Source organism: Crocodylus porosus, unplaced genomic scaffold (genome assembly GCF_001723895.1).
Source record: "Crocodylus porosus isolate Cpor-Errol unplaced genomic scaffold, CroPor_comp1, whole genome shotgun sequence".
In the NCBI taxonomy this organism is placed as follows: domain Eukaryota; kingdom Metazoa; phylum Chordata; order Crocodylia; family Crocodylidae; genus Crocodylus; species Crocodylus porosus.
In genome coordinates this window covers 95,873,020-95,898,750 of record NW_017728943.1, presented here as the reverse complement: position 1 = coordinate 95,898,750, position 25,731 = coordinate 95,873,020, and the positions used below count along the sequence as shown (strand labels likewise).

General features: G+C 41.2%; 1 protein-coding gene across 1 annotated transcript in view; it reads left to right on the top strand.

Annotated features, from left to right (window-relative positions):
- The window catches only part of RYR2 (ryanodine receptor 2), an 810,210-nt gene that overhangs the window by 397,373 nt on the left and 387,106 nt on the right, over positions 1-25,731 (top strand). Inside the window, exon 17 of the mRNA XM_019549810.1 lies at positions 10,962-11,057. Coding sequence (XP_019405355.1) covers positions 10,962-11,057 — 96 coding nt within the window. The remainder of the gene's footprint in view (positions 1-10,961; positions 11,058-25,731) is intronic.

Sequence of the window (25,731 nt, the reverse complement as noted above, 5' to 3'; positions counted from 1 at the left end):
TGGCACAGTTTCTCAGTAGCTGCAGAGAAACATGAGGTGGCATGCAACCTGGTAGCAGGTCATCTCAAATTTGCAAAGTTCTCCCTTCTTCCCTTGGGCTTATACCTTCTATATATAGGTGGCTTGTTCTAATATTCTAATAAATGTTCTGTGATTGATTTTATTTACGTGTCTTTGTTTTAGTGAAACTTTTGAAACTGGTTTGAATCAGTTTTGTAATGGATTTAATTGGGATTTATGTCTCTGTGAAAGTTCCAGTTCTGGAAACGAGGATTTCTTTTCTCCTTCCCTCACCACCATGTAATGCTGCTGGCCATTGTTCTGTTTTTTTTGTTAACTTGGTTTATTGGCTTACAGTCATCTTATGATCTTCATTAACAAGGCTGCTTTGTTTTTCAGCTCAACCCAGAAATTTAACACAAATACAAATTAGAGCAAAACTATATTTGATACACTTCCAATGATATACCAATCATAACTACCTGTTAAAGCTATGATGATAGTATATTTGGTTTATCTAATGTACAGCCTTCTTTTATAATGTCTTCTTGTGCTATGCTTAATATGATCTGGTTGAACTGCATGTGCTAATTTCTTTCTTTCCTTTGTTGACCAGACTAGGAGTCATGCATGCAAAAGTACATTCTGTGTTCAGTCAGAAATAAGGGTTTAGAGTCTTCTGCTTTAGCCATACTTTGTAGATTGGCATAGATCCCTTGAAAATGATCCATGTTGGCAACAAGTGTTTATACGTGTTTGTCTTACAGTATTCATTCAACAATCCCCACCCCCATTTAATAGGATATTGCTGTTACCTCTAACTATTATTAGTGTTTTTTAAAAAGCAGCTATCCAACACACCCTAGCCCAATTCTAGTGGCCTTGACCAACAAACTTTATTCTGCTTTCCCATGCTACTGTTGATGGTTAAGATGCAAGCTTAAGCTTGTCATATTGTCAAAATTTAGGCTTATGCTAGGTCTAGAATCTGCTCATGTCATTGTGGTGTTTCAGTTGACCATGTCTGAACCTACAGTGGGAATGAATGTAATGTGAATGTGTAATGATAACTGCATTATAATGTACATTCACCAGGGATTGAATTTAGGTTTCACAAATAACTTTTAATTGTGGAAAATCCTAACATTAACTTAGCTTTGCAGCCTTTATAATGTTCTACTAAAGTTCTTTTCCTAAAATGCAAATGAAAACCTCCAGGGAACCTTGCAATCCCTATGCCCAGTAGCCTTTCGACAGGGGCTGCAGGACAAGACACTTCAAAATGCAAGATCACAGGAAGTCCTGGAGCTCTCTGCAACCCATCATGTTGACTGCCTTGTCCTGCAACTTCCTCAGATCCAGCTGCATTTATGTTTTTTAGACATCTGGGTTCACTGGGACCCTGCAGACCAAAGGCTCCCCAATCCCAGGTAACTGGCATGCCTTGGCCTTTAAAACTGGTGTGTACAACTCAGCTGCACATGTGGGTTTTAGATCTCCTAGCATACTAAAATAGTTTAAAACTAGCATGTGAAACTGAGCTTTTTAGATGTCCGGGGGTGCAGGGACCTTGAGATTGAGGAGAGTTTCCCAGATTCCAGGGTCCTGGCATGGGAGCCTTTGAGTTTGCAGCTGCTAGGCAGGGAGAACCAAATCACATCATGCCATTAGATGAATATCTGCCAATGCCCTGGTCTCCTCCCCTTTACGTGGGTAAATCTGGGAGTGAAATGTCATATAATGTGTAATATCTTTACCAATATCAATTTGTGGGTGACAACTTATGTACTCAGGAGTTATTAAGATCATCCCAAAAGAGCGCTAGTAAAACTCATGTACCTGTCACTCATTCTTGTACCTCTTAAACAAAGTGACATTTACAATTGCTTCTGATAGCCTCTAATATTTTTGTTGGACTGTTTTTGTATCCATTTTGACCCTTTGACCTCTGAGCTGTAGTCATGAAAGAACCAAATTGTCCAGGATGTTGATAGGAGTAAAAAACCTCTAAGAAGGGCAAGATAGTTTTTTGATGGGCAAAACCAATGTTTTGGGGAGGAGGAGGAAACATATTTCCAGAAGAGAAGCATAAAAGTGATGTTAAATATGTATCAGAGAAGAAAAAGGTGGATATTTGAGGTGCACAGGAGATTAGAGAGTAAGTATACATCTTGGTGAGCTCTTGTGGTTCTATGGGCCCTTACAGCGTAAATGCAGATGGTGCAGTGTCTAACATCCGGTGTTACTGGTTTCATCTTAGCATTGAGGGGAACATAAACATAGCATAGTACCATTTCTGCTTGTCCCTGTTGGTGTTGCCTGAGGCATTGCTCAGCCAGGCCAGGGGATTTGTTTCCTTGACTGTAGAATCTTTTCTATGAGAATTAACTGGCTGATAGTTGTAGAACTAACCCTGCTTCCTGATTAAATATTCAGAGGTCAGAGAATCCCTTACACAACAGTCTACTTGCTCTCTTCCAAGCAGAGATTGATTTTCACAGGTGATATTTATAGAGCACAAGGCACATGTATTTATTCCATCATCTTTTCCATTATATAACGTATCTGGTTGCAGTATCTCCTGATGGGTAATGCCTAAGAATTCTGACCTTAGTCTAGTAATGGTGGATTCGTGTACTCTCCTGTATTGAATAATGATGTAGCTATTCAGTAACTGCATACATAATACATAGAATATAGTTCATTCGGTTTTGTTTTCACAAACCATTGTTTTTCATTAAATATGTACGTAAATCAGAGTAAGTGGTTGATGCTGTCGTAGTTCATGGCTTTTTGTCATGTTATTGCTTCTGTTTGTGGCATATATATCACTCATACAATACTGAAGAAATCTGCAAGTGTTTACCTGAAATTCGTTTTTATATAGGATGGAAATGAGTGCAGTTTCAGACTGAGGAATTGCAGCATTTATACATTTGTCTGCTATAAATATCTAAGTAACTGTATCATGTTATTAGAGCATCACAAATTAGGAGGGTTACATGGTGGTCTTAATGGGCAACGTAACAGCATGTAAAAGTAAATATTCTTCATTTGACTCATTAAAAGCTATGAAAAGTTTCCAATTTTCAAAACACCTTATTTGCTGAGGGGTAGAAAGAAAATGAAATGTGGGATAGAATAATAGAAAAACAGTTCTGGAAAAGACTTCAGGAAGTCATTTAGTCCAACCCTCCCTCACTTAAAAACTACACAAGCTCTTTAGTCTTTCTTAACATCCAGCCCAAATTTCCCTGTAGTAACTTGACGCTCTTGTGGTCCGAGAGAGCAGTTGATTATCTCTGGGCTTTACCCTGATAGAGGTCCAAGGAAATAAAAAGTATAACAGAAAAACAAACAGCTGCCCCAAGCAAGTCATCTTCTCCTTTTTCTTCTGGGACCTATGTCAAGCTGCAGTCTGGCTTAACATCTTGTAATTGGCAAAAGGATCTTGGAGTCATTACTGATGCCAAAATGAACATGGGCCGGCAGTGTGGGGAGGCATTCAGGAAGGCCGACCACACCTTGTCATGCATCCACTGATGCATCTCAAGCAGGTCCAGGGAGGTGATCCTCCCCCTCAATGCTGCACTGATCAGGCCGCAGCTGGAGTACTGCGTCCAGTTCTGGGTGCCGCACTTCAAGAGGGATGTGGACAGCATTGAGAGGGTCCAGAGGAGGGCCACTCGCATGATCAGGGAGCAGCAGGGCAGGCTCTACGAGGAGAGGCTCAGGGGGCTGAACCTGTTCAGCTGAGGGGCTATTTAGTGGCCATTTACAAACTAGTCAGAGGGGACCAGCAGGTATTGGGGGAGTCCCTGTTCCTCCGAGCACTACCAGGAGTGACTAGAAATAACGGTCACAAGCTGGCAGAGGGTAAATTCAGACTAGACAACAGGAGGCGCTACTTCACAGTCAGGGTGGCTAGGATCTGGAACCAACTTCCAAGAGAAGTGGTGCTGGCTCCTACCCTGGGGGTCTTTAAGAGAAGGCTAGATGAACACCTTGCTGGGGTCGTTTGACCCCAGTACTCTTTCCTGCCATGGCAGGGGGTTGGACTCAATGATCTGCTCAGGTCCCTTCTGACCCTGCTAACTATGAAACTATGAATGCAACACATATGGTTTGAGATAAAGGTTAAAATGACGCGGGGTCCCATGAATGTTGACAAAGAAGATTGATTTTTTTTTTACTTTAGTTTTATTTATAACTGATTCACTACCAGATAATACTGTTCAGAATTATTCTATTTGTTTTCCTTCTTCGTTATAAACTTATAAAATGTAACCTTGAATATATAAATATCAACATGTGGTATTCCATCTTTACTGCTACCAGCATAAAATGGACAGACTAAAGGTTTGAAAATTCTGAAGCAGCTGCTGATGGAAGTCAAAATGGCTACTTTTATGGCATTTGCTTTTTATAATGGCTGGAATTGCTTATAATTGCTATTAGGGCTGTATGAATAATTTATGGATTTGGGATTTTAGCCTTAGTTTTGTTTCTGCTTTGACATTTAAATTCAAACAAACAATCCCTCCACCCACCTCTGAAAATGGCATATGGACCCAAAATACAAATGCTTAGTTTTTAATTCCTGAAATGAAAAGTTGAAAAAAAATTCTGGTTTAACTGGAACTTTTCATTTTTTCTGCAAATAGATGGCTATGATTTTGGCACTTGTAATAGAAGCCAAGGAAATGAAGATATCTATTCATGTGTGACGAGGAGAAGCAGTGGTTTATTAACTCAGTAGGCCAGTGGTTAGTGCACTCACTGAGGATGCAGGATGCATGGAGTCAAATTCTTCCTTTCTCTTAGGGGATTTGCCTCCTCATTCTCCAAAGCCCAGGAATACATTGTCACCACCTCATCTGCCCGTCTGTGTCTCAGTCTGGAAACAGGTATCCCCTACGTGCCGCCATAAAATATTTTATGGTGGCACAAAGCCAAAGCAAACAGACATCCATGCCCTTGTCATACCAAAATTGCCCCAAATTGTGGTCATTACAATAGATGGGAACAATTTTTGCCTCTTTTTTTGCAGCAGATGCCTATCTGCTTTGTAGTGGGACAGCACAGACAGCCTGGAGCTGTCTATTCTCTCTAGCTGCCCCAGGCAGGTATTCTTGCATCTTCTGGGCATGATCCTGCAGGTACCAGGAATTCTCCTGCAGGATCAGGCCTCTGAAGCCATGTGAATGCCTGCCTGGGTTTCCCTGCTTGAAGAGCTGCTCCCCAGGACTCCTCTGGAAGGAGATTTCCCAGGTGCATGTGTCATGCTGCCATACCATGACTCTTTGTCACCTGGTGAAGTAGGTCAGCTGTGCTAGAACACATCCCAGCACAGCTACTTCTGCTCCAGGGACAACATCTGTTTCTATTGTCAGTAATTGCAGAACTAGCTTGTGCAAAGTGAAGCAGTATCAGCATAGGAGATTGAGAGCAATGCATCCTGGCATATCCTTTAGCAAGAGTAGGCAACCTTTTTTGGCTGTGGGCTAGAATTACCCACGCTGTGTTAGGGGTGGGGGGAGGGAGGAGGGACAGCTGGCTGATGTGATCCAACATCCACTACCAGTTGTCCCCTGTAGCAGCACAAGAAGAGCACCTGCAGCTGACACTTGTTCTCATGACTGATTATGAACTAGCTGTGATGACATTCCACCCCAGGCAGCAATCACAAACCTCAGAGATACCTATATCCATTACTCATCTCCATGGGAATCAATAAGAGCCACTTCCATGTGGTGATCTCTGGTAACGTTTCTGATGACCAGGAGCTCCCAAATCGACAAAAATGCCAAACTGCACAAAGATAAAGTTACGGAACTCATTTTGTCATATGAAAGAAGAACTCATTTCCATTTCTGAGTAGGGAGGAAGGAGAAGAGCCTAGCTGCTTTTTGTCCGGTAACCTAGTGGTACTTGCCAAGAAATTGTAAGACCTGAGTTTTAGGGGTCCTGGGAGGGGGTGTTACCAACATTTCCTATTTCCCAAGAAACTGACTTAACCCATTAGTCTCCTGTATCTCGGTGAGTGAATTCAATTCTGGACTGTTGGGTAAATGAGAAAACATGACCATTGGTGTGAAGTATCCCTTCGTTATCTCGTCATTTTCTTTGATGTGATTAGAAATGCCTGAAACATTTTTTTTCAAGACTTCTGAAATATTTTAAACATTGCCTAAATTAGTAAAAAATTTCAGATGCTCAAAAGTGCATTTCATAGATTTCATGGACATTAGGGCTGGAAGGGATTTTGCAAGATCATTGGGTCCAGCCCCCTGCCTAAGGAGCAGAAAGTCAGCTGGGGTCAAATCACCTCAGCAAGATAAGCATCCAAGCATTTCTTAAAGGTATCCAGAGTAGGTGTCTGCACCACCTCTGAGGGGAGTCTATTCCAGACTCTGGAGACTGGGATGGTAAAGAAGTTTTCCTTATGTCCAGTCTAAAACAGTCTTTCATCACTTTATGTTTTATTTTGTTTTGGGTGAATAAATTAGTCACAGTTTGGTTTTTTTCTTAGCTGTGATTGCGATACGTTATAGAATACTGGACCTGTATATTCCATATGCATTACGATGATTTGCTGCTTTAAAGAGCGTGATTGATCCAGACTGCATCTATCTCTGTTCTGAGCAAGGCTGACCAGTGGCTGAGAGGGACAAATTGATTAGGGCCCACTTCCAACTGTATCATTTAAGAGGACTCCCCCCAAAAAAGGAGAGGGTGCATGGGGAGGAACAGCAAAAGAACAGTGAACAGTGAAACTGCAAAAGATAACGAGTATGGAGCCAACCCTAGGAGGTTTTCTTTCCTTCTCATCAGGATGAGGAAGAAGTTTGTGGGATTTTGGTTTTAAAAACTGTAGTTCTTTCTCTAAGAATAAATTTGGCTAAATAAAACTGAAAAGAACTAGGGAGTGGGTGCTTGTTGTTTATGTAGGCTGGAGATTGGGACAGCAGTCCACAATGTGCAGAAGATGGTTGTTTGACACCATACACACATGCGTATGTGAATATTCATACATATATAATATACACACTGATAGACATTGTGATACAGCCTAATCGTGTTATCACATTCTAGTTTTTCCACAGGGCACCTGTCTCAGTTCACTGTGATGGGTTGGGAAAGGAGCAGCTGTTCAATATTTATTGTCTTCTGAGTTTGGCGCCAGGATCCTCTTCTATGCTCCTGGCACTGAATGGGGACTTTTATAACTATTTGGCAGCCACAATTAAGAAAATAGATGAGTTTCACTATTTTGCTGAATTATCTTTGTAACATATTGAGGTATCAAACTATTATTGCCTCCATTTTACAGGCAAAGACTTGAGGTGTGCTGAAATCAAATGACATCTAATATCACATGGAAAATTTAAGGCAGACTCAGATAAAGACCCCAGGCCTCATAAGTTCCACTCCATGACTTAACCACCGGGGCAGTCCTTCTCCTCCAGCAGACTTTTGTCTTGTCTAATTGACTACCTTGCACAACTCCTGAAGTGAAAGAAGAAAGTATTTTTGATTCTTTTTTTCTGTGATCATTCATTCTAGTGCACAGTTTTTTCCCCCCTAGTTTCACCCACATAGTTTTCACGGGGTCATTTAGTGCACTAGATGAGGTGTACCGCCTTCTGAGATGGACATGTGTAGAATCCATGGATTCTGATCGTTTCATTGTTGCGGGGGCATAGTTTCTGAGGGCTATCTGGTAGCTAGTAGTGGGAAAAGGGAATATTTCTCTTAAGGTCTGGTCTTTTTTGAGTGTGGGCTGTAATTGTTTAATTATCCTTATTATTGATTCAAGTGTGGAACAGTAGGTGACAACCAAGAATTTGTGGTCAGTGGGGTTTTTTTTCTTGTGTTGTAGTAAACCGCTAGAGTGTCCTTGCTGGATAAAGGCAGTGTTCAATTCAGAGGAAGATGTCTAAATATTCTTCTAAGAGATATACTGGTAATGGAGCACCTGACTATAGATTACAGCTTTCTTGCTATGTTTGGGATGATTGCTGGCTTTGTGGTCTGTGAGTTTTTTGTACATAGTGCTTTATAGGGTGCCATCCCAGACGTAGGTCATGGTATCTAGAAAGTTTATTAGTGAAGAAGTAAGTACTGCAGACAGAATTTGATTGAAGGGGTGGTTGTTAAACCTGTGGTAGAAGTCAGTAAGCAAGTCCAGATGATCAGTTCCTATGATACACATATCATTTCTATCATCCCGGTATACTGCAATCTTGGCGGTGCAGTTTTCTAAAATTCCTCCTCCAGGTGGCTCAATAAGAGATTGACATATTGTGAGGGAGGGAGGGGAATCATTTGGAGGAAGTGTTGGCTATTGAGAGCGATGTTGTTGTGGGTGAGGATGAAGGGCTTATGTTGTGAAGTTGTACATATGTTGTGGTTTCAAATTTGAGGGTAGTCCATGTTTTTGTGGGTAGTTTAGGCAGGCAGCTGTGCCTTTATGATGTGGGATATTACTGTAGAGGCTGATGATATCCATATTTGCAAGTATTACTTTATCCCTGCCACTGGTGGTAGCAGCTCTCTTGAATGGTCTTGCTCATTTACTTGTCAGGTTATCCTTTCTACTTCATGCATCCTATCTATTACATAGCTGATATCATACCCTGTTTTTAGTATATCATGTATCCTGGAGTTTTACACAAGTCTTTGTTCTACCTGCTGGTTAGCTGTGCTGTGTCTCCTTTTTCCTTTCAGAGACCTGGGGTACAGTGCTACCCCAAAGCTTGTCTGTATCCCTCCCAGCTATACAGTTGGTCCAATAAAAGATATCATCATAACAATCTGCAATTTATTTATCCTCACAAAATCCCTGTGTAATTGAGAAACATTATGGTCCCCATTTTTTATAAACAGGAAACAGTAATGTAGAGAGATAAAGATAATATAGATACCTAAGAGAGATTTTTTTTTCCTAAAGTGTTTCCATCTTGACCAGCTGTTATCATTTTCCCATTGTGTAAGCATCTCAAAAACAGGAATTAATCTACATTAAAGAATTTGTTTATCCATAAGTAGTATTTTGAATACAAAAATTAAATGTGTAGTAGAGGTAATTGTATAACTCCCTAAAGTATGGCCACATAATTCTGTGTTACTAAGAATGGCCCATTAAATAACATATAATATGCAAGGGATTTGTTTTCTGAGTGGAAGATGCGATCTCATGTTTTAAGAAATTCTGTAATAGTAGAGATGCTTCTCTTCTGCAGCTTTGTTTTAGGTGCTGGCTTATGTACCTTTTTTATTACTGCCAGAACAGTCCCTGAGCTTGTCTCTATGCTTCTTGATGAGTTGTGCTGTTTACTTGACCTGCAGTAAAATTATTAACAGTTTCAGTGGGCTGGTTATAAATAAGGGTTTAGCGGGCCCATGATTTTTTACACTGAGTTTGTTACGTGGTAATAAAGAAACATAGATTGCCTACAGACCATTAAGTATTTGGTTTCTTTTTTTCCCCATGCCACCAAATAGCTTGGTGGTATACTGGCTTTATACTTCTGCAGACTTAGTTTACATCATACTGAGGTCACAAACCTGGAAGATGAAACATAGTTTTTAATGTAAATAAATTAACACAAACAATTCTAAAGCAGTATAACATGATTAATAAGCACAGCAGTAAAGCTTAGCACTTCTTGTCTGTAACTGCCAAAGTGCTTAGAAACGTGTCTAAGCAGCTGAGAAACCGGGATGATTCAGTGACCTTCCAACATGACACAGTGAACTAATGGCAGATCTACATCTAAATGCAGGTCTCCTCAGCCAGTTGACCATACTGCCTCTCGGCATGCTCAATAATTTCTTCTGTACAAAATAGGCAAGGTGATTTCAGGTGAAGAATCATGCATTGGCAGACTTGTATAGGGAAGCTGGCACAAGGACAGGAACTGGTACTGTTCCATGCACCGAGGGGAAATGTTCACCCCTGACACTTTTTTTAGGTAGAAAACATGGTTCTTCTGTGAGTGCTGTACAAATATATATTTGCTACCAGTATGCATGTGTGTCTAATCCACTTGAGTCAGAAGCTTTTTGTCAATAAAACCCATTGGCAATGCATACAGCATATGTCCTTGTGCTTTCAACTAAGGGCATAAAAGGCAGGGCTTCTACAACCTCCTTCCATTCCTTGTCAGAAAGCCTAACTATCATTTCCTGAACCTTAAATTATGTATTCTGTTGATTGTACCAGTTCAAGGTAAATTTCAGTCACCCTGTATATTTGTGTGTTCTCGTCCATCCTTCCCAATCTCTCCTGTCAATACTTATCACTAGAGCAGCAAGGCACCAGGGAAATTTGTATGAAAATAGCAGTGGACTTATCCTTTATGATGTTGAAACAGGGTCTTAACATTTAAGAATGCATCTATGGAAGCAATCATTAGCTCTACAACAGGGGTTTTAAACCTTTTTTAAGGAGTGTACCCCTTCTGGCTACACTTCTGGCAGAGTGGGGGTGGGGGGCTTGCACACAGCAGCGGCGCGGGGTAGTGGTGGCAGCTGCATGCAGGCTCCCCCACCACTGCATCTGGCCAGCTGGTTGGGTGGCAGCTGGGCAGCCCACAGAGGGGACCTGCTGCCCTTGTCCTCCAGCTCTGGTCCTGGGAGGCGGCGGTGCCGAGTGGTAGATGGTGGTGCTCTGTCGCCACCCATCCACTTGTAACCCCTAGTCTTTTTCCAGGTACCCCCAGGGGTATGCGTACTCCCGGTTGACAACTCCTGCTCTAGATAAACTGAAATACTTAAAATGAAGTTCAATTTGATGGCACTGGAATCCAACAAACTTTACTTCTTAAATAGAGATTATTGCATCCAGCTGATTGGCTGGATCATGGTTCACCCCATAATTCATAAAACTGTTAATTGACCTAGATAATCTAATAACTATGATTCCTTTTTTTTCTGTTGTTTTCTTTATATACTAGCGGCTCTGATTAGAGGGAATCGCAAGAACTGTGCTCAATTTTCTGGTTCTCTTGACTGGCTGATCAGCAGATTAGAAAGACTAGAAGCCTCCTCTGGTATGTTCCTCAGTAATCTATTCACTTGTTTTTGCCAGTTTTTTTTTCTTATGTAGAATTGACAACGTGTTTTTTTAAGCATATTATTTTGAAGATTTTTATCTTTTCCCTTGTGTAGGGTCATGTGTGCTTATAAGAGGATGGGTTGACGTCATGAAACAGTGTTATCCTTTGATCAACATTGGAATTCAGTGTTTCTTTTTGAGCCTTTCTGATTTGGAATTTAATGTGGACTAAAAATAAACATCTGAGCCTTGTCATCTGGTTATATTATCATTGCCATTCTGCAATATGAGCAAACAAGATCTTAATCTAAAATGTTACTTTTGTATTTGCATTTCTTTTTAAGGTGCCCTTTTCACCATCTAAATCTCCAGTGCCAATACCTAGCCCTTCCTTTCAAAATCTGCATTTGTTCTAGAAATTCAGTCAAACTAAAGATAATAGTAGATGCCTTATATTGTGTGTCTCTCTCAAATTGTGGTGGTCTTTTAAGTATGTTCATACTCTCTCTGTTTGTGCAGTAGATGTGCACACATGTAACTATATAACATTTAACAAATTATATACATTAAGCTGGAGTCAAAATATAGCCATTGCTCCTGTGAAAAGTGCTTCTGTTACTTCTAATAAATATAGCTCATCTAAAAGTTTGCCTTCCTGTTATCAGTTGCCTTCTGTCTCTGTCTTGAAAGAATGCATTGGGTTAGTAGTGATATGGAGAAGAGTGCCACCTTCTGAGTCATTAATGCACTTCTTATAATATTTGAATTTTTCTTGAAGATTTCCTATCTAGTGACTGATTTAGTTTCACTTAGCCTGGATATAAGATTTTCTAAAGGCTTAAAGGTTTCTCACATTTCTCACATGATGATAAAACCTTTGTTATTGTATTGACTCAGTTTAGAGGCATTCCCAAGGTTTATAGACTTCAAATCACTCAGCCAGCTACTCAAAAACACCGGTGAATTTATATCACTGCAGAAAGTTATACAGAAATCATTGTCTTTATGTGTAAAGATTTTTCAGTTGAGCCATATGGAAAGTAGCTTTCTTCTGAAAAGACACTCTTGGTGATATATGAACTACTTCAAAATGGTTCGGCACATGAATAGTTTCTAGTCAGCTTGATATGACAGCAAACCTCAGTTTTTAAAGTAGCACTTGTAGTGTGTGATACTTTCAGAAGCTTTATGTTGTTTGCCAGGATAACATGCACATTAAATGTAAGGCTGTCAGATGGCTCAAACTATTGGATCCCCATTTTTTTGTGTCAAAAGGCATTCATTTTTCAATCTTTTGACTTCGAATATTTGGATAGTTGTTTCTGTCAGCATATTTAAAGTCAAATGAAGTCTTATTTTAAATTTGATGTTGAGTTCTTGTTTTGATATTTTAATTATTTTTCATATCCTCAAAATATCTTGGTCTTGGTTTGCATATTTTACATGGACTTAAACAATATGTGTAGAATTTTTACCAGGTAAGCAATTTGTTTCCATTGTTATGGGCAGCTTGATATAAGCTAAAGTAAATATTTCAAGGTAAGTATTTTATATGTTTATTATGCCCTGGGACTATGGGGACCACTTTAAAAGATACATATTTCACTTGCAAAATGTAGCTCCCACTGATTTTTTAAAAAATAGGATTTGCTTATTATCAAGCTACTTTTTTTAAAAGTTTGATAGAAAAAATGTCTCATTTGTTGCCAATTTCTACCTTGTTCAGTTTGATTCAGTAGATGGATGATAGACAAACACCATAAAAAGATTTTTTTGTGCAATGTATCCTATGCCAGTGGTTGGAAGTGAGTTTGTTTACTTAGGAACTGATGATTAAGTTCTCTTTTAAGTTGTTGGTGTAAAAACTGACTTTTCTGTTTTAAATATACATTTTTAAATTTTGCTGCTGCTTACCCTGATAATGTGCCAGGATGATTTTGTTCTGGTAGCTGGGTGGTAGCATCCAGGGACTGGGATTTTGGGAGGAGTCGCTAAGTTCATTTAAGATAGAGTTTTGACTGTTTTCCATGGATGTTTTTCATGTTGACAGCCACAATACTGAACTGAAGTGAAATGCTTTGTTTATATGACAAAATAAATAACAAATACTATAACCTTTCTATTTCACTTGTAGTTTTATCCATGGTGCACTGGATCAGATAAAACTATTTATCATAAGAAAATAATGTGTACCTTAATATCCACTCTCTTTATGGTAATTTATTTCACACTTTTAGTTGTGTGCAAGCCTAGTTCCATGTGCAAAATGGAACAAAAAATGTTTGATCTGAGATAATGAGTTCTTTAATGAATAACTTGAAAGAATTAGGTGAATTGAGAAAGCTGTATTAGAAGTAATCGGTGTCATAGGTCTTTGTCTTTTCTTATAACAGTTTTTTGCATGCACTAGTCTATTAAATTATCTCACAAATAGGAGTGCAGAGTTTAATTTAAATATCTCTTCTCCCTGACAAAGGTGTTTGATGTGCTTATTTCAACTCCCTTAATTAAGAAAGGGATAAAACGGATAAAGACAAATTGAAAAAGATATACACGGCAGTACTTTTTTACCTTGAAACTTCTGAGCTTTTTGGACACTTTCCCCTGGCATTGCTTAAACTGTCTCTGCCCACATTTCCTCCCATCACCAAAGCACAAGTTGCACCAATGGCAAAAGCCATTCATCATTAGCAAAGGAAAGCCACAACTGCTTTTGGTCTGCAGCTTTTGACAAGTTGTTTAGAAATTTTATTTTTAAACTGATAATAGAAAGAAAGAGAAGCCTAGCCCTTTGGAAAAAGTAGTAGTATGTGACCATGCAAGTAACGACTGTCATAATATCTATGCACCAGAGATCTGCACTGAACTGTATTGGAACTGTATTGGAAACAAATTCTGATACTTTCTAACTTTTGGTTAACTTCATAATATTAACCTTTTTAACTTAGGCTCTTGGGTGCAATTTGGCTTCTAAAGCATGATAGTTCAATGAGACAAGATAAATGTTTAGAAGGTAGATTAACCCTCATGCATAAGGATTTACTCCAAACAATCATGGGGTTGGGTCATGAAGAAACTTTTTATATATAGGTTATATTACAGTTGTCTATAACAGGATTATTGCGTGTAAGCACGTGAAACATCTGACTATTGACATGTACTTATTTAATCAATTATGGCATTTTCTGTGTGATGGTCTTATTTTAGCACATATAATGGCATATTCAGGTTTATATATAATGGTACTCCATATGCGTTGAGCAGTAGCAGGGAGATCAGCAATAGTATTGAGGCAATGTAGCATTGAGAGGTGTGTAGGGCCTATAAGTTACTTCAGAATAGGAAGTAAATTGGCACAACATTTGGTGGGTGTGTCTACACATGCATATTAATGCCTGTAAATAAACTTCAGGGCTTATCGCTTTGGAGTTTATTGCTTCCAGGTGCATGTCTTTGTTGACTTGACATGTGCCAGACCAACACTTGGGATCTCAATATTGTGCAGTTAGACAGGAGGGCATGATACAGAATTATGCACACACATACACAAGCTACACATATGACACTATGGGTCTACACACATGCACATACACACAAACATACATTTTGGTCATGGCTGTGTGTCTTAACATTAGGGGGCACTTGGGGTTACTTGGGATCGCTTGGTGCCGTGGTTACTTGGATCACTTGGCCCCGGGGTTACTTGGGGTCACCTGGTGCTGGGGTGGAAGCAAGGGAAAAAGTCAAGGCTGGAGACAGCAGAGCAGGCAGTGGAGCTGGGGGAGGAAACCTGGGCAGCACCGAGGAGGAACAGTGGAGCAAGAGGTAAAGGGGCAGTGGGGCAGAAGTGAAGGGTGGCAAAAGTCAGAGTTTAGAGGAGAGCAGAGCTGGGGTTTTGGAGGTGGCAGAGAGGGAACCAAGATGGCAGAGACAGAGAGAAAGAGAGACTGAAGGTCAGAGAGCAGAGATTGGAGCAGGGCCAGGAAGTCAGTAAGACAAAAACCCAACTCAGAGTTCCAAAATAAGTGTTTTATTAAACAGGCAACACACTACACAGCCCCACAAGGTTATTAGTTCCCACACACATGTACAAATACTCACACTTCCCACCCCCATACAATGGTAGCAGGAGAGAAAAGGCTTAATGGAGGGATTTGAGGTCGAAATATGTAAAGCAAGTGTTCAGGTCCCTTGCTTGGAGGAAGAAGGTGGGTGATAGCTACCTATTACTAGGCTGAGAGTTGATCCTTGATGGCCAGTCAGGGTCTTCTCTAGCAAGGTGTTGTCCAGAGGGGGATCACTGGCAGGGCCTCTGGGTGGATAGGTGGTGTGGCGTAGTGCTGGTCCAGATTGAGAGGGTGTCCCAAGGAGGTCACACTCTACCACCCCTGGGTGTGGGCTACCAGTGTCTCCTACGGGAAGCACATTCCCAGGTGTCACAGGTGCACTCGGGTGCTCCGTTCCTTGGAAGAAATTAGGGCAGCCCAGGTGTCGGTTGCTGGGGCAACTGCAGCAGGTCACCTGACCAGAAGGGGGCAGGGCCTGGCATTTATAAGTGGCCCAGGCCGAAGCCTAGTGAGCGGTTCCCTTCTGGCAGCCTGAGGTGCAGGAACTCTGCAGGAGAGCCAAGCAGAGCAGAGACGAGCGGTGCAGCCTGAGCACCCAAGGGGCTGCACCATGGTGAGGGTGGAGAGGACCCTGACTGGGAGGCCTTTGCGAGAGAGCCAGGTGGGCCTAGATCCTGTGTTATAGCCAGGAGGCTTGTTGTTGTGTCACAGCCGTTTGGCTTATGGTTTTGTTTCGTTACTGTTACACTGGAAGACTGGGTGAGGCTGTAGGGATGTGAGGAGGCCTCACGGGAGCTCCCCAGTAATCTGGGGGTTCCTGGTGCTCTGTGGGGTACAGTGAGCGGTGCCAGGTAGGCATAGCTGTTCGCGCCGGCGTGGCATGGTGTTGAGGGGTGTTGACCCCAGCCCTGTGGGGCGATAAGCGGAGAAGCCCAAGTAGGGTGAAAGACCCTGACGGTGGTCTAGGGGGCCAGGCACGGCTACGGCCACCTGAGCCCCAACCGTGAGAAGGACTTGAGAAGCCCCGAAAGGGGAATAAGCTTATTGAGAAGCCCGGTGAGGGCTAGGAGTGCTTAAGCACGAAGAGACTGGCCCGATAGGACACAGTCTGTACGAGAGAAGCCCCAGGAGCAGGCACGTGTACTGAGAGAAGCCCCAGGAGCGGGCATGTATTATTGATAGAAACCCCAGTAGGGGCACGGACTGGAAAGGGTCCCAGAGGGGCTCCACAGTGGTGGGGACTCCGAAGGGTCAAAGGGGCCAGGTAAGGCTCAGGCTGCCTGAGCCCAATTGGGAAGAGTACTGTTAGTTAGCCCGAGAGGGCTAACAGATAGAGGGGGCACCGCTTGCGTGACAAGCCCAGGGGCGCCGGTTGCATGACAAGCGCAGGGGCGCCGGCGAAGGGTCACATACAGGAAACTGACCAGATAACATCTGGTACCGCTGTGAGGCTTGGGGCGTGCTAAAGGGGAGGTTGGAGGCACGCATTGCCCATAAGGCTGGGGTGCACCAGGTCACTCCATATGGAACGGGGGACAGTGTAAGCGTAGCACGGTGTCCAGGGCGACAAGAGGCAGCCTCCCTTCTAGAACCATATACCAACAAGACGTGGCGGGCGAGTAAGAGGGTGCTGGATCGCCTAATTGGCATGGTAGGGGGCGCTAGTGGGATCATGGCCGCTCCTAGGCCCCACCCCGTGACACCAGGCAAGGGCCAGTACTGCTCAGATGCATACGTGGAGATCCAGGTGTCCTCATTGTCTGGTGGGACAGGATGGTGGGGTTGCTGATTTCTGTAGGGTCTTTGTCTTCCAAATGTTGTGTTCCTGTAGGTTCTTTATCTTTCAAATGCTGGGTTTTGTTTCTGTTCCTAGGTGAGGTCTGTGGTTCCTGGGTGAGTCAATGCAAGGCAATGGTTGGGTCATTGAGTTGGTGGTCTTGTTGTTACTGGTCATTCAGTAGAAGCCTGCTACCAATTTGCCTCAAGCACCCTCTTTTATTCTCATTCATTCAGGAACCAATTTACATAGGAGGGGTAGGTATGAGTCACCCTTGCAACATACTATACAACACGGCATTCCCTATTGTATGGGCAGTGGACAAAAAATGGAGGCTTGACTTTACAAATGGAAACTTGACATTATTTGAAAATATAAAAAGCAATGCAGAAATGATAGGAATACAATATAATACAATATAAAACAATAAAAATCCATACAAACACAACAGAACATTATTTCCAATATAAAAAGGGGCTTATTACAATAATAGCATACAAGAACTTAGCTTACCTATGACTACTTATAATTACTAATAAGGAATAGAGAGGGCAGAGAGAAAGTCAGAAATGGTTGGGGAAGGGGAGGGAATGTATTTTTAAATTTAAAAAAAAAAAAGAAAAGCCTAGGGGTTTTGCTACATATTCATGTACTCCTGGAACTGCAGTACATTGAGTCGGGGTGGAGCAGCCTTGGCTGGCAGAGTCTGGGTGTCAGCACGTACCCCTAGCTCATTGTGCTTTGGAGGGGCTGGCTGGGGCACAAGGCTACTTCAGTGCAGGGCTAGCCAGCCCACACAGAAGCACCCTCACACCCCAGTCAGCATCTACATGTGTGTTGCTGTGGAGTAAATTAGTTTACTCCAGCCTAATAGGGCTGCATGTGTAGATATGAGATGCTTACTATGCAGCTAATTTGTCTACTGTGAGGTAAGTGTCTCATGTAGATGTGCCCGGTGTCAAGTGTTGGTCATACTTTCAGTTTGTGGACAAATAATTGGGACATCTGTGGTTCTGTGTGTGTGTACATACACATACAGACCGTGATTGTACTTGTTCTCAAAGCATGTCCTTTTCCCACACACACGTATGTATTTTTGGAGCTGCCTTTATTAGAAATGTTTTCTGAATGGCATTAGTCACTGTTGTGCTATAATCTGCACCGTCTAAAGACTCAGGAATTTTGCAGGCTGAAAAGGGACAAACATCTAGAACAATCGTAGCCCATGGTAGGAGAAGTGGCTTGACTTCTTTCCAAGTATATTTGTTTGGCACATGTTTTAATTTCCTTGTTATTCTTTTAGTGTGAGCGTAGGAAGTAGACTGATCCTGTTGTTTGAGCTGTCTGCTATTGTGTGGCATTCTGAGGTAATTTGCAAAATAATATAATACCTACTATTTATTGTGGCAGAAACCATCCAATGCTTTATGGATAGGCAGCAGCATAATCATCTGCCTTTTAAATGTGCCTTTCACTAATTGCACATGTCCTTTGAGAATTCGAACTTTCTGTCCCATGCTCTACCCCACCAATACACTACTTCTCTACCAAATCTTCATATGTACTGGAGTCTTTAGACAACTGAATGTGGAAATGCTAGGAGAACATTCTTTCCCTTGTGCCCTTCATGTTTTACAGTGCTCAACAGACATTTAGGATGGTAGAAAATTGAAAATAAATGAGGAGGTGACATTTGCATGTCACAGGCACTTTGTTCTCATCAGCCTTTCTCTTTGATATTCATACATCAGGGATGTGCTGCCATTATTGAATGCCTTGATTAGCTCTGTCAGTCACAGGCCATTGCTTGATAAAAAATTATTAAGTTTGCTGCCTCAATAGCCTTCAAAAGATCATCACCAGCTAGGGAAGCAGACATATTCGTGGCCAAATAAGGCAAATAATTTGTTTATATTTCCCCTAGCTTCATCATGAGACATGTACATACATCACTTATTCTTCACTTACCTCTGTCCCTGAGACAGGGTGACTGACACCAACAGAGTATATTCACAGTCAGTGTCAGTGCTAGTATAGCCCTCCCTATTGGAGCTAGGATTAGCTGTTGCAATGTTTACCAACTATTGACAAGCCACACAGTGGGTGGTGATTGAAATTGCTATGAATAGTTCTTCAAGGATACTTCCACCTGTTTTATTTTTCCTCATTGCCAACAGATGCCAATAAGTGCTTGCCACATTTAGAAGTCTAATACCCTTTTATCTGGGAACTGGAATGGGATATTGGAACCTATGGGCCCTTTGCATTCAGTGATACCATTAGATACTGTATTTTATAGTGGGCTCATAAGAAGCTGGGGAGAGAGGATGCGCCAATGTTAAACAACAAAGATTCCAGCCAACTCTTCTTCCTCACCTTTTAGCATTAGCCTCTTTGAAAAAAAGCCACAGGAAATTCCCCAAGCATGCAACATTCCTCCCTGTTCCCCCTGCCCCCTCCACATGACCCCACTTACCCACGCTAAACCTCCTTATTTTTTTACAATCCATTTCATGGTTTCCTTTCTATGTCAAATAATCCCCTATGAATTTATGGATGTATTCTTCAAGTTAGATTTTAGGCTAATTTATCCCTATATTGCTATTAATACTGGGCCAGGTACTGGGGGGAGGTGAATTTTGTCATTTTGATTCTGGGATGATGGATTGCTTTGGCCCAGGATGCACATTCCTTCCTGTCTATGGGTCTTGTAGCAAAGGAAAGATGTCCTCTCTGTCTAATTTTGGTTAGCCCCTCTCTGCCCCATTGCACAGCTTCTCTTTTCTGTGTCTGGAGATTCTGTAGAAGACATCATCTAGGTCAGGGGCAGGCAATTATTTTGGGTGGAGGATCACTTACTGAGTTTTGCCAAGCCATCGGGGGCCACATCACAGGCAGGGACAGATAAATATTAATTTTCTACATTTTTTAGGGGCCCTGTGGGCTGGATAGAATAGCCTGGTGGTCCGCATCTGGCCTGCAGGCTGCATTTTGTCCACCCCTGATCTAGGTGAATACACTTGGAGTTGCTGCTGCAGAAATAAGGTATTGCACCTCTAGCTCCTGGAATCTCAAGATAAACACAGGATTTGCTCTGTAACTGGATCAGCTGGACACTACAGTTGGGTTGCTTTGTGGAACTGTGGTATTCAATAGCTACATAGATAGGCTTTGCGTAAGCAGGATTTTTTGATACAGTTATTGCAGAACAGTATTGTGTACAACAGTACTCATTTTATATGCGGTTTGATTGTGCTAGGGGCTTTACAAAACTAAAATAAAATTTTTGTTGTAAGAAATTCTGCTGCAAAACTGTTTGTTCTACTTGTGCTTGCCCCTTTACAATGGCTGGCTATTTCAGAAAATTGGATAGTGGAGATGATAAGATCTTATCATCTTTACTTCATGTTTGGAGTAATGTTTCCCATGAAGCACTGCCTCTTGCTATGAATCAGGGCTTTTGATTCAATGTTAGGTTTATCCCCACTCCTGATAATCTAAAAAGATTTCTTACTATGTTCCACGGCACACATTCTGACCGACCAACATATATCCTGGTGCAGATCCCTGTTGTGACTCCTCCTGCCTGCCTCAGAGAGTTTTCTTGCTGTCTCTCCTGTAAGGGGACAGGTGGCAGAGGTGGGACCCCTGCTTCTGGGTTCCTGGAGTTGTGGGTGCTTTGGGGGACAGCCAAAGATTTCCGCATCAGTTGTCAGGAATTGAATGAAATGGCTTGAGGAAAAATGCTGTTTAAAAACTGTAGAGACCTTGGGCAGCCCCTGGGAATGCAGAAGTAGGGGTAGCCCCCCATCTGCCTACCAATCCCCAGGAGCCCAAGTCAGCCTAGGATGCCCTGAAGCTTGGTTTGTTGCCACCAACTTGGGGGAAAGTGTGGGTAAAAAAAAAAATTGGGAAGCCCCCACAAAGCACCCAACACTGCAGGAACTCAGAAGCAGGGGTACCTTCTCTGTGCACCTGACCACCCTTGCCATTCAAATCAGCCTGGCATGGCACAGACTGGGTGAAATGCAGGCAATAGAGGTTGGGGCAGTGCAGTTCTGGCTTTTTACCAAAGTAGCCAGTTGCTGTGCAGCGTTCGGTGGTGGGGGTAGGAGTGAGGGTGAGGAGTGGTGCCACATGAGATGCCTGGAGTCATGGAAAGCTGGGTGTCTGCATGCAACACAGAACTGATTCGAGGAGGACTTTTTCAAAATAATACTTGATTTTCCAGATATACTTTTGAAACATTTCGGGGGACAGCAGCTGTGAATTGGATTATATGCCACTTAAAATGGTTTAAGTCTTGTATCTGTCCACATCCTTAGTTACCATACTGAAGCTCAGGGTGTTTCTGAGATAGAACTGGAAAAGAGCGTGTTACTATGGCAGATCAAACAGAAAGGTGTTCAATATTATCAATTTTTGATTTTTTTTATGATAAAAAACAATGTTTTGAACAAGTTTCAGACCATAAAAGTTTTTAAAATGACTGTATTCTTATTCTAATTAAGAACGCTTTTCAAATTTCTATGAATCCCAAGTTGCTTTTCTTTCTCCTAGGTGGGTTACTCACCCAGCTGAAGAGATCAGTACCTGTTTCTGCTATGCTAAGCATACGTATAAGGCACATCTTGATAAATTACTCTGATTTTTCCCTCTAATCAAAGTTAGCTTGCATACTACCCTGCTGTCAGTGAGAGCAATCACTATTCATGGAAACATGCCAGTGAGAAAGAAGGTTGAACTGTGGTTTGGTTTGTTTGCTCTTTCAGCGCTTTTTGATAAAAAGCAATGTTTTTTTTTCATGCCAATATGAACAGAAAAACAGTTCAATTTACTGTCTTAATCCTTTGAACCCACTGGTCAAATATATCTCTGGTTTGAAGGCCCTGAGTCAAATTCAGCAGTAGCATAAGTGCTGGTATAAACAATACCTGTAGTTCAATTTTGAATGAAAAAATGTATTAAATGAATAAACAGTCAAGCTTATGGAAATTACAGTGGATGTGAAGAGATGTGCAGAGGAACTTATGTCAAAGTTTTCAGCCCTTTCTTTAAATAATTAAATTTTCTGTATCACATTATTAATTTAATTTTTATTTCTTTTCAAATAGATTATGTACTTTAAAAGGACAAGTCAAAGGCTTTGGACAACCTGGGGAAAATAACTTTTAAAAAATCAATTTAATTTTTTGCTTCTCAGCACTAGCCAAAAGTTTGGTCAGTTACAATAGATAAAACCAAGCTAACATAATAGGGTCTGAGTTACTCAACTTATGTGTTCATGAGAAGATGCACTACTTAACAAGCAGGCTACCATACTCTGGGCCAGCTTCTCTTTTGAGGTAGACTCAAGTAAAAAATAATGTACTAAAGACTTCCAAAAAATACTAGGAAAATTCCATTTATTTTTTCCTGATCAGGGAGGGATCTGGTAGTTAGAATGAAGAATTGAGAGGCAACAGCTGCTATTTCTTTGACTTTTTCTTTTCGTGATTTGCTTTGTAGGATGTGGAGGTGTCTAAACTACCCTGTACCTCACTTTTCCCATGCGTGCCATTTGGGGGTGTGTTGCAAGGTTTATATAGACTAATATTTAAGTTCTTTAGCTCCTAAATGAAAGTTGTTGTAGAATTGGAAAAATTTGTATATATAACACTGTTTGTATATTTTTTCATGTGTTTGTATGCATATAAATAATGTAGTATACAAATCAGATTAAACAGAATCACCACACATAGATGCATCAGAAACTGATACAGAAAAGTGAACTCATTGGTTATTTTGTCCTGATCTTGACATCTTTGTTGAAGCAAAAGTAAAAACACAAATAATGGGAACTTGTCTGACTAAAAAGGTGTTGGCTAGACCACTTTTTCTCTGAAACATCCAGAAGATAGTGATCAATGCAGCACCAATGCTATAGTTTTTATTCAGTGCGTAAATTGAGCCTACTGTAGCCTCTCTTAAATTCGAGATGGAATTAATTAACACTTAAAAGAAATTAAAGGTATAGTAGTATAATAAAGTGTAAATGGTAAATTGAAAATCTGTTACCCTCCAAACAATGATTTCAGGAAACAGCTGAATTGATTTGGAGTAAATAAAGTAGAAATTATTTTTAAAACATGTGTTTTTATTCTATGTTTCTCATGTTTGGTACTGGCTAGGTTGCAATACCAGAGGAAAGGATTTGGGGTTTTTAGTAGATTCTGGTTGAATATGAGTCATGAATCTACTATTGTTTCAAAAAAAAAAAAGAAAGCAAATAATGTTTTCAAAAGACTGGCATATCCAAATCACATGAAGTGATTTTTCCATTTCATTCAGTACTTGATTAAGCCTTTCCTGGAATACTGTATCTAGCTTTGGGCACTGAACTTCAAGTAAGATATGAGCAAATTGGAGATTTTAAAGCAGGAGCTTAATAACATTTGATAGGGGTAATCTAGGAATTCATGTTGTTTCTTGGACAAGTCTAAGTGATCCTTTGGCCAGGTCCAGACATTATACTTCTACTAGTATAAGTGATCAGAAGCCAGTCTATACCCATAACAGAACAGAAGTTCGGCACACAAAACCGGTCTATACCAGTAACAGAAATTTGGTACACACAGACTGGTTTAAAAATGGTGGAACCTAGTCTAAGACTTTCTCAGTATAAACCACAATCTAAGTGATATTATCTTACTATTAGTAGGTGGTGGAAACTTGATCTTTATTGAGTCACCTATTACCCTGGCATGAAAATGTTGAGTTCTGGAATCAGATGTACCAGGAGACACTAGGAAAGAATATTCTATGGATAATACTGAGTATATCCTAGAACATGTGTTTCTATGTCTAATTTATCTGAAATTACTGAATGCCATTCTGTCTCTTTGCATAGATTTGCATAGGGTTTTCCATTATTAATTATATTATAGCTAGAAGCAAGGATAGTGTTAGGTTTATTAAATCTTTCCTGTCATCTTCTTGAAATGCAGTGATAAAGACTGTTTCATATAATGATACAAAGAAACTGTGACCCTTAGTCCCTCAAGTTATTCTTAACTGTAAGGACAGTTTTTTTAAGTGTGTGCATCTGTTCACATGAACAAGTTTTTATATCTCTGAGTAGAATATGTCTCATATTCTTAATGCAAAGTATTCTGCGTCTCCTACAAGGGTTCATGTACAGGGCTTCTGACAGAGAAAACATTTATATGTTTTTTTTTCTCTTGGCTGTGCATAGAATGAGATGCTGCAGTTTCTCACTTGCTACAGGCCCACTGATTAAGGCACACACTTTGCTTTTGGAAGGTGGAATGAATTAAAAACATCTTGATCTTTCCTTGAACATCCTGTTACATATGGCTTTTTTAAGGCTAAACATGCATCTGCCATTGGCTGTGGATAGCAGGGGCAAAAACCTGTGGCTGCTCTGTTAACTTCCTAGTTATAGTATGTGGCAGACTCTGCTGGCTGCCCACCTAGCTTGAGAACAGCAGACAAGCAGTTCAGCTCAGCCAGCAGTGCCTGCTGGATCAGCTGAGGGCCACATCCGGCTGGAGCTGAACTGTTTGGCCCCTCTTCTCCAGCTTGGTGGGCCCTCAGCTGACTCAGCAGGCACTGCTGGCTGCCCACTGGGTTGAGAAGGCAGGCCAGGAAGTGTAGGTTTTGCGTGATTGAGCCCTTCTGCTTCTCTTCTTTGAGAGACTTGTTTTCTCATTTAAGACACTCACCCCAATTATCAGCAATTTTTTTTTTTTGCAGGGGGAGGAGTGCATATCATCTAGCATAAATACAGTATGTTGAGAGGGTAAATGAAGTAGTGGTGTATTTGACTCATTGCTGGATAAGCTCATTGCACACCATATAAGATAGGGAATGTGTGAGATACTCTGGTCTGTACAGGGCTGGTGAAGTGTTCTGCTGTTCTTTGGTAGGTGGGTATGTAGCAGCTAAAGAGTGGCGATAAGAGCCCTTACTGATGATGGGTGCATCGGTAGGACCCTTTCTTCCTGGTCACTCTGAAGATGATATATCTTCACTTCTGGTATCTAGGAGGTCACAAACTGTTTTTTCCCTTTCTAAAAGTAAAAACATAGGGTTGTTTTCCTTTTCTTTTCTAATGCCAAACATGATAGGGCTCTGCTTTCTGATTGTCAGAGATATTGGAAGTTCAGTGGTGCCTTCTCTTTCCATATGTTCTGACTTAATGACTGGTTCCTTCTTCCCTTACTCCATGTGATTTTAGAACAAGAAAAAACCTAATGTCTCTAATCATGCTGATCTTGCAGGGAAGTATTGGCTGATGCTTCCTTCTACACTAGAGCGAGAATAGTTACTATGACATTACCATTTCCCCTCTTTCAGAGGAAGTGTATCATGAAGCAGAAGATCAGTAACGTGGATCTCAACTTAATAAGAATCAGAATGAGTCCTTGGTGTCATGGGTTGGAATCAAGGGAAGAGGGGTAGGCGGCTGAAGGACACATCTCTACATCAAAGCTGCTTAATAATCCTGCCCTTGGTACTGTGACTTTTGTCATGGTGGCAGCAACAGCAGCAGCGGATGACAATTAACAGCCTCCCTGATGCTTGTTTCTGCCAAATTTGGAGGCCCCAGAAGAAGCAGAGGCTGGACTAAGTATGCATGGGATCCTATCTTAATGCACCATCCTGGGGAACCGATTTAAATCAAATGGTTCTTAATGGCAAAACCGCTGCTTTATTGGGATGATAATTACATTTAATTGGTAGTCTACAGGTGATTTAGTGTTCTGTGATTCCTCAAGTGTCTTAATTTCATGCTGACTGTATTTGTTAATATTGAACATTGT